The sequence below is a fragment of the Cimex lectularius genome, unplaced genomic scaffold, assembly GCF_000648675.2.
Source record: "Cimex lectularius strain Harlan isolate CLEC.00 unplaced genomic scaffold, Clec_2.1 scaffold74, whole genome shotgun sequence".
NCBI classification, from domain to species: domain Eukaryota; kingdom Metazoa; phylum Arthropoda; class Insecta; order Hemiptera; family Cimicidae; genus Cimex; species Cimex lectularius.
Genome location: NW_019392795.1, coordinates 1 through 9,933, shown reverse-complemented (window position 1 = coordinate 9,933; position 9,933 = coordinate 1). Strand labels below are relative to the sequence as shown.

The 9,933-nt window shown below is 32.9% G+C and overlaps 2 protein-coding genes across 2 annotated transcripts; both read right to left on the bottom strand.

Moving 5' to 3' along the window:
- Positions 1 to 1,909: 1,909 nt before the first annotated feature.
- On the bottom strand, positions 1,910 to 6,322 carry LOC106667499 (60S ribosomal protein L5). The gene is made up of 6 exons (XM_014395455.1): positions 6,197 to 6,322; positions 5,776 to 5,961; positions 5,568 to 5,702; positions 2,447 to 2,649; positions 2,212 to 2,389; positions 1,910 to 2,149 (listed from the first exon to the last, which is right to left on the bottom strand). The coding sequence occupies exons 1-6, from the start codon at positions 6,197 to 6,199 to the stop codon at positions 1,958 to 1,960; spliced, it is 897 nt and encodes a 298-aa protein (XP_014250941.1). The 5' UTR covers positions 6,200 to 6,322; the 3' UTR covers positions 1,910 to 1,957.
- Positions 6,323 to 9,124: 2,802 nt separating this feature from the next.
- LOC112127281 (amidophosphoribosyltransferase-like) lies at positions 9,125 to 9,863 on the bottom strand (the record flags this gene model as incomplete). Its single annotated transcript, XM_024227962.1, is given in 2 exon segments — positions 9,125 to 9,684; positions 9,743 to 9,863. Coding segments are annotated over 2 exon segments (261 nt in total), but the record flags the coding sequence as incomplete, so codon positions are not given.
- Positions 9,864 to 9,933: the final 70 nt, after the last annotated feature.

Genomic DNA, 9,933 nt, shown 5'->3' with positions numbered 1-9,933 from the left:
AGAGAGCGTCCTCTCTTAGTGCGAAGGCATATATTCCTACTTCTGGGAGAAGAAAAGCAAGGAAAAAAGGATACACACAGGTGTACTTGAAAAGCTTTGGGATCTTGTTAAAAGCCATGAGTACTGATGCAGATCAGAACGGCGATCTACCTTAATCCTTTTTTAATTCAGTCTGCCCAGTGCATTTAAACCACTTTCACAACTATCTTATACCTCATTCCACTATAATCAAATTACAGTTATCAAAAAATTTGTCAGTTATAAATAAAGCAAAAAAAATTGTAACATCTTTATAGGTGATTGCAGTTTGTTTAGGGAGTTGCGGTAACCCATTTTTTGTCCATAATTATCAAATATAATTAAGGTTAGCTAGTCTAGGCTTATGAGTTGTTCTGATTTGCATTTTTAGTTGGCTCCCTGCCATTTGAGTGATTTTCAATTAATGCAATCAGCTTATTTTCAATAAGTAGATTACAATTAAATATTGTAGGTATCATATGACCTCTAAAGATCTCATCACCCAAATTTAATTTCGATATATTCATCCTCTGCCAAAGTCTTTTAATTTTTTTTTTTCATCCTGGATTGCGATTGATTCAATCAGTTTTTTGGTATGTATTACATTTACAATTAATTTTAACTTTAATTTAAAAAACCAAAATAACTTGCATGCATTGTTTTTGATAGTTTACAACCATTAAGCATAGTTGAGAGATCCAAAGAAAGCTGTTAAAACTTTTCTTTGAGCCCAGTTTTTCTTCTGGATTATAGGTCGATAAACATCCAAAACAATTAATTGGTAGTTATTTCAATTTCAGGTGCATCTGCCTCTCCTCTTTATTCCAGATTTGTTTAAAAAAATTCAATTGAAAATTGTGAATTTCATCTTTAGAACGCCACCTTATGGGATTATAAACCTGTAGTCTAGTCATTTTGGTCTGCTCATCCTTGCTATTTTGGTCAATAACAAGACCATCAACAGCATGGTATGGTTTTGCTTTCTGACCATACCCACCTGTAAGGATGAGGCAGAACAGACCAAAATGATTGCAAATCTATAAAATTTAATATTAAGTGAACATCACTATTTTTTTGTTCATAACTTTGTTAGCTTCCAAAATATTTCTAAACAAGATTTCACTAACAAAAACTTAACAGATAACACCTGTAAAATTGTTACCAGTAACTGTTCCATGATCAATTTTTTGTCCATCATTTTTTGTAAACGGACGTTGTAAACTGGTTAATACATATAGTAATACTGTTTATGGTTATGTATGTTAGTTCATTGTGTTGAAAACAATAAAGCAAAATTAAATAATAAATTAATTGAACCTTAAATCACAAGGTAATAAAATAAAAATTATTTTAAAAAATAATGAAATGAAAAATATCAGTGAATACAACTCACCAAACAAATCCAGAAGAAAAACTATGGGCACAAACAAAAGTTTTAACAGCTTTCTCTGGATCTCTCAACTATGCTTCATAGTTGTAAACTAACAAAAACAATGCATGCAAGTTATTTTGATTTTTTAAATAGATAAAATCAATTGTAAATGTAATACATACCAAAAAACTGATTGAATCAATCGTAATCCAGGATGAAAAAAAAAAAAAAAATTAAAAAGCACTTTTTGGCAGAGGATGAATATATATGTAGCAGTCACTGATGGCTGCTCGAAATGAATTTGTCTAACATTCTAAGAGAGTTTGGTTGGCTGAAAAGTGTTATTTTTGTACATCACCTGGCATCTAGAAGGAACATTGGTTATCATTATTTTCAAGTCTAAAGCATTTTACCACAGTGGTACATTGTGCAAGCATTAGAAGGTTAAAGGTAAAGCTCAGTCTAAGTTTTTCTAGTACTGATAATAAAAAGGGTTGAAAACCATATTAAACAACGATAATAATAAAGAAACATCTTGTTTATTAAAAATCTTAAAAGCCAATTTATTTAAGCCTCCTTTTCTCCCTCGATCTTCTTGAGGAAAGAAGCTTTCTTTTGGGCGATGGAGTTCTTCCTCTCGGCCAATGACAATTTAGCTCTGTTCCATCTCTTCTTGGTGACAGGTTGTTTCTTTTCAACCTTCTTCTTCTCAGGATCAGCACGAATAAGAGCGTGAGCTTTTTTGTAAAGCTCTTCAATCTAGATAAAAATTTATTTTAAAAAATCTATTTATTATATAAATGTAAAATATAGGGACATACTGAATCAGGAGAAATATTGTGTTTTATATACTGCGAGAACTGTCTTTTGTACGCTTCCTCGTCTTCTTCCTGGAGTTGCTTCATGTAGTCAGATACATGGATTCCAAAGATGTGTTTGCGATGAACTTCGGCATTGAATTCTTTCGACTCTGCGTCAAATCCAGGAAACCTCTTTGTGCTAAAGTTAACGGCATGGATTAGTTTAAATATATATTACTTTACGGTATGAGCTTACGTGTGAGGGATGTTGAGTCCTCCATCGACAGCACCCTTAAGAGCTCCAAAGACCCTAGCGCCAGCACTAGTTTTCATAAGGCCAGCATCCAAGTAACATCGGAAAGCACCTGGGCCTTCACCAGAGTACTCGACATTGTATTCATCACCGTTAACCTCTGTGCAACCTTTGTACAGCTTGTCGAGTTTCAACTTTTGCAGAAGCTGTTCGACAAATAGAAATGATTTTGAGAGAAAAACTTACAAATTATATATTTAGGTCACATTTAAAATTTGTTATTCCCTTATAAATGAGGCTACAGATGTGACCAATTAAATGAATATCAATTTAGTTTTCTGCTATTTGTTTAGGAAGAAACAAAGTTGATATTAGTTTTTTACACCCCCAAAAACTTCCAAATTCAAATTTTTGTGAAATTCAGAAAATATTTTTTCCCCTAAAAGTTTTGGCTTTCTGAATGCTTTAGATTTTTTTTTATAAATCACAAAAATGATAACTGAAATACTTGTCAACTTGGCCGACGTGATTTTAACCCGTTAACGTATTTACCATGGCTAACACAATCTTTTCTTCGGAATACTGCCATCTTTTTTACACCAGTCCCCATGTATTGTTCCTTATCCTTTGCCCTATTTCTTTAATAAATCGGTCCAGCAGTTCAAAAGTTACAGCATTTTTGATAGCAACAGAATGGTATGTATTGTGGGTCCCATTCCAGATTAAAATCAATTAAGGCCAAAAGAAGGGGGTTAGTTGATTCAACTTGTTGGACAAACAGGTGTCAAGGAGCCGGCCGAACCACTTCACATGCACATGCATTCACATTGCCTCAGGCGAGTGACAAGCAAAGCAAGCTGCTGGTTGAATCAATACAAGGTTACAAATTAAAAGGAGAAAAGAGGTGAAAGGAAGTGGCATGGCAGTAGTGAAAATGTGTGTTTCCTGATTTTGTAACAAAGGATGAATCTTTTTTTTTTTTTTTGACAGGTTGATCCTAACCCCATACAGACTTCCTACTAGGAAAATTTCATTCCACAAGTGGCATGGTGTGAAACCAGTCGAGAAAAGCCTTCACAAGGCAGTAATCTGGTTTAGCCAACTAGGTAACTTATCAACCAAACCACTTAGTCTGAAGATGACTAAAGCTCCCATAACAAATCTATTAATCAATTCAGCACAGCTATCAATAAAGGCCTGCATTACCATGTAAATATGTAAGTACAAGTCATACAGACCTACTAATTCCTGCTTTCTGAGAAAGGTTCAAAATTTAATTTTTGAGATATCAAATTGGATGAGAACTAAACAATTTGGGCCCGCAACCATAACTAACAAAATCATACACCCCCTTAGAAATAGGGACTAACTACATGATCCCGAAACATTCTTTACATCCTATATAGTCAAAACAGACTACAAAGGAAAGGAAGAACTAAGAAGAGCATCAGAAATAACGATATGGAACACAAATGGCCCCAAAACTTGGGGAAACAACAACCTGATATCTTAGGTGCCCGGGCACAAAGGAATTTTGGGTTATGAAAAAGCAAACACACTAACCGAAGGAGGATCTGCACGAGACCATACAAAGGTCACTGAACCTATACTTGGGATAACAAAAACAAATTAAGAATTCCTCCAACACAGAATGGATCTAAATAAAACAAAAGAAGTGGATAAACTCTAGCGGTGCTAGTCACTGTAAACTTATGCTAAAACCGTTAAATAACCGTAAAAGTAGGGAAGAAACTCTTTGGACCAATTACCCCAGGGGGATATCCTAAGTCCAAATCTATTCGCACTATACATTAGTGATGTTGACTAAATTCTGAATGAGAAAACAAAAATAGTCCAGTTAGCTGATGATATCTGTATCTATTCAGAAGGAGAAAATATCGCATCATGTAGACTCAGCCTGGAAGATAGCATTACAAAATTCACAGATTGGGCCAGGAGAAAGAATATGAAAATATCAAGAACCAAATCCTATATAATGCCTGTTACGAGAAGAAGGAAGTTTGAACTTGACGCTTCTTTTACGATCGATGNAGTATGGCATTGCAAAAAATATGATGAAGAAAGGAAGACTATGTTCGGTGAGATAGACCAGTGCGAAATAGCAAAACCTTATAATTATAAATTCTTAATATGTACAGAAGACTTCGATATTTATCGGGCTCTGGTCGATTTTGTCAAACGAACTCGTTGCAGTTTATAAATAATTTATAGAGAACAAATTAAAAAATAATAATAATAATAACAAACATGGCTGAAGACAAAAGGTCAATGCAGCAAAAAAAAAAAAAAAAAAAAAAAAAACCCTCACCAAGTCTGGCAAACTTACTGCTACAGTTGTAGAGGGCCAGATTCAGAGTGGTAGGATTACTATTAACTGGTCACTGGCAACTGAGAAAACATTTACACAATATGGACATATATAATTATGATCCCATTTGCAGATTATGTAATGAGGAGGAAGAAACAGTCACTTACATCATCTTCGAAGGCAAAGCAATGGCTCATTATAAGACATAACCTAACATACAGAAAAAACCTAGGGAATGAAATTGTACCAGCAACAGTCAATAACCTAATACTTATGAGGATTGAGTCGATCACACTGAACTAGAGAACTAGGAAGGTACGATAAGCCAGAAGACTGTGGTGCCTGGAGAGCACACCCCACTTCCTAGTATCCACATTTTCATCGATTTGTGAGTTTCGGTTGTCGTTCAAGGGCAATGAACCTGTTCATTGGTCGTTTCAGAGCATTTTGGTCTGCCTACCCTCACTGTTCCAGCATCTGGCCATTTTCATGAATGTGCCAGGAAAGGCAGACCAATTATAGGAAACGGCCAAAAAAAAGTTTTATTATAAAACTTTTTTGCATTAAATATGTTATAGTTTTGTATTCATTAAATAAAATTAGCTTTCTTTCTTTCTTTTTTCTTTTTTTAATTTTCAAAATAACAAACATAAGCCCTAATTGTGAGATGAAATGTTCAAATGCATCTAAATGATCATTCAATGATGGAAAAGACTGAAACCACATAAACCATAGTGATGTAGGCTAATACATTTTCAAACCAGATGTAATAAAGTCAAATAAAATTTAAATTACCCTTCTTGCAAGGAGAAGACCAGTGCAGTATGACGCAGCGTAGTTGGTGAGACCAACTTTGATACCGTACTGGGGCAATTCCTTACTGTACGCAGCGCAGACTATCTTGTCCCCTTCGATCCTGCTGTACGCAACCTGGAACGTACAAGGGTCAGCCATTAACATACAGTTCTAAATCATTCAATCGTTAAATCACAGTAATAAATACCTGGCAGGTGATATTCTTGTTGGAAAACCGAACGATGAGTCGGTACTTAGGGGTGTTGTACTTATTCTTGTCCTGGACGATAAGTCGCTTCCTGGCATAGTAGTCGGTTTTACCCTCACGACGCCTCTTGAACTTGACTTGGAACCTTTTAAAGTACTGCTTGTTCTTGACTACCTTGACGAAACCCTAGTGTACGATATAAATAAAATTACTTTCGAGAGAAAAAAAGTTCAACGGTGTAAGGAGCGCGAGAAGGTAGTGGTGCGGATAACCAAGAAATAACACGTCGCACGAGCCCCGCGACAAGAATTAAATCCAGTGGAATCAGGGCAATCCGCACGAAATAACCAAAACCGATCGAACCAATAAACAAATAATTAATCGTACTTCAATTTAGTTGGACAACTTGCAATTTACTTACCATTGTAATAGCAAATAATCTGCCTCAATGGCACGCGAGAAACGAACACCTCGACCAAAAGGGACAGCTGAGCCAATGTCAACTTGATCACAGTATCACACTATTACTGCACTAAGAAGTATTTAAGGAATACCATTATTAATAAATTAGCAAACTGATCGAATCTTTAATTTTAAACTTTAAACAATTAACGTGTGTTAATAAATAACTATCTCTATTGAAATATTGCCACATAACTGCCAAAAAAAATTTAGTGTAATAATAGCGCTAAAATTTAAAAAAACCCTGTCTGACACGAAAAGATTTCATTTCATTTTATTATTACTATTCCTAACAATAGCTTACGTTTCGTAATGTATTTAACGGTTATTAAATGCAGACAGCACAATAATGTAAAAATATTTTTCCAAGACTAATAACAATTAACATATTGTCTTCTGTATATAAAAAACAGTTCCGTGACTGACTGACAGACAACGTACAGACCAAACCACTGGATGTAAAGGGTTGAAATTTCGATAGTGCATTCCTATAATGACATGGATAGGTGCTAAGAAAGGATATTCTGAAATTCCATCCGTAAGGGGATCAGATGGACAATTTTTTACCAAGTGTAGACCAAAGTGTACTGAAGAAGATAAGAATTTGAGAAACGAGACGTATTATAGTCATACTAGCCCGCTGTATCACATTAGAAATATAGAAAGCTAGTAATATATAAAAGGTGTAATATTTTATACACAGATAGAACATTTATTTTATTTATAGGTACAAATGTTAAGCCCCTTACATGTACACATTTAGAAATAAATTTAGTTTTATAATCATAGTAAAATAATAATAATAAAATATGCAAAACACATGACAATAATAAATTATTTAAGTATTAATTATTTATAATTGAATGATGAAATCAAATTAAGAAAGACAAATAGAAGGAAAAAGAAAATACAAGGAAACGGGGAATATAAAAAGAATTCATGTCAGGAAAATTCATATCGTTTTTAAAAACTCAGATGACTGGATCTGCAGGATTAGTGCTTCCTGCCAGGGTGAAAGAAAACAGGATGAGGTGAGAGAGAAGTTTGAAATGAGGGTTACGTATTTTAAGATAAAAGGAAGGGAAAAATAATTATAATCGTATTAATAGGAATAAGATTGTAACCTGTAGCATTTGATTTAATTAGCTACAGTTGCCGATCTGATAATGTTTGTGGACTTGGGGAAAAAAAACCTAACAATTAAGACATTCATATTCACATTCAGGGCACAGCATGAAAATATTTAATTAAATAATTTATAAACTAAATTATATAATACAAGGTTATAATGAAGTTACATATTAGAATAAGGTTGTTTCCATTACCCCAAAACATGATTGATTATTCACAGACTATTATGCTCTTGATGCATTACTAAGGGCAAAGCCAGATAATAATTTTTTAATTAAATTTACTCAATCATGAAATTATTTTCTGGTGTTTTGTTTAATTTTCTTACAAACCATTTTTTTTCTTTGCATATATTTTCTACTTGGAAATGGGTAGAAATCCTATTTTGGCTTACATTATTCACTACATATTCAAATAAATTATATTAGCATATTAGCAAGATTCTAAATGATTATTAGCTAGGTAAGTAAAGGTTTACTAAAATTTTAATGAAATATTTTCTTTCAGCATAATTTCTTCATAACGAGAAATTGGTGTCTTCTGTCAAGTCAATTGTTCAAAATTTAATATAGTTCGAACCAATTCTACAAGAGCACAGAATATGAAAGTGGAAATGAATTACTCAACCTGGTCAATAAGGAAGAATTTTGAAGCAAAGAAGAAAAAACAATTACATATCACTTATGAAGGCATTTGTTTTAATTAGGGCGATTTATTCCACTATACAAGTGACAGAAATGAATGGTTTATTTGTTTAATGTTTTATTAATATTTTCTGGATCAATGTTCCTCCAAGAACAAAATAAATAAAACATTACAATAAGTTTCAGAAACATTCAGAAAAAAATAGAATAAACTATTGCATAAGTTATAGTTAAAAACAAATCAGATTGATTTAAAGCCTAGACAAATTATTTGAATGAAAAAAAATGTTTAATTTATAAGACAAAAATTATGGAATGAGTTGACCAATCAAATTTATCATTAAGGAAAACCTTAATATCATGTACTAGTAAAATATGTATCATGTATGCTTTATCATTTTGTAAAATGTTTTGTTTTCAGTTGTGCCCTTTTGTTGAAATTCCAGTCATCATTGGGTTTAAAGTGAAGTTTTGAAAAATGGCAAAAAGGAGGGAAAATTCAAAAGGTGGGGTTGAGATGGGAAGTTGGTGTCAGAGGAGATCGAGGTCACAATAGCTCAAGTGGTAGAGCAGCGGCGTTCGAATCCCGCTCGTGCCATTGACTTTTTTATCTCAACTGAAAACCTTAATTAATTGTAATATATTAATTGGTCAAGCGGACCACAAAATTAGTGAATTTAATGATTGGGTTTAAAGTCCAATTACCCATGCGGTGTGGAAGAGGGGTCAAACCACTTTATATTTTTATTTATATTATTCTCAATTTAATTCTATGGGCTATGCCGGGATTCAAACCCAGTATTGCTAGAGTGCAAATATGAGTCAGACAGATTTTTATATCAATGTGATGAAGACGTAATTTGGTCATTATCGACCATTTGCATAAAGTGTGGAGATTATAAAATATCTGGTTCAAATGTTATATTATTTACTTTGTATTGTGTAATTATTTTTTCCAATCGACATATGTTTTGTAATTCACCCTGGCCCTGAAGACCCAAATTGACAAAAAAATGAAAAAGTCGTTTTTCTAAAATACTTCATTCCTCACCTCTCCTCACTACTCACCAAATTATTGAACAACTGGTCACTAAACAACAAACATTTTTTACACTTTATTTGTTTCACATTTTCATTACATGTATTATACAAATATTTAACAAATTAGCTTATATTAAACTATTACATCAAATCGACTCATGCTCATCGTGATATTGGCTAACAATAAATTAGTTTTAAATAAATTAATAAGCCTTATACAAAAATCGTGATTTATGTTTGAGCATTTCAATTAGAATTTAATTGATAAAAAATTATGTAAAATTAATTTGTGTGTTTACTTCAACATCTTGTCAATTATACATCTACACTTTTTTTATTGCACTATCCTAACAATATTGTCATTAAAACATCACCTCTCTAACATAAATGAGTATTCTTTATAGGAATTTACCCAGTTTTGTTTCAATTTATAGAAGTAAAAACAACTGGGAAAAGGTAACAAAATCACCAACTTTGATATTTCATAACTTTCACCATTCTAAAGGCACTGGATATTCACCAGTAAGGCAAGCTGTGCAGTGGCCTATTTTATCGGGGTCTTTTTCTTTAATTTGACATCTGACAGCTGTCCTTAATCCTTCGACTGAAAGATACATTAAACTGTCAGCACCTGAAAAAAAGTTGAATATTAAAATTTTATTAATTATAATAGGAGGTGAGTTACTCACTGACATGTTCTGCAAGTTTTGTACTTTTCAATTTGTCTGCGATTAACTCCTTGATTGTCGGTATATTGATACCCATGAAGCAAGGGTAGCGTAGCGGAGGAGAAGCTATTCTGATATGAACCTATAAAAAATAATAATATAATAAAATTAATATATAATATTTTAATTAAACACGATTAAAATACCTCTTT

Coding starts and splice junctions, on each gene's coding strand:
- LOC106667499 (XM_014395455.1), bottom strand. Junction 2,650..5,567: donor GTCTTCTCCTTGCAAGAAGG/GTAATTTAAATT, acceptor TTTGTCGAACAG/CTTCTGCAAAAGTTGAAACT. Junction 2,390..2,446: donor GGACTCAACATCCCTCACAC/GTAAGCTCATAC, acceptor CGTTAACTTTAG/CACAAAGAGGTTTCCTGGAT.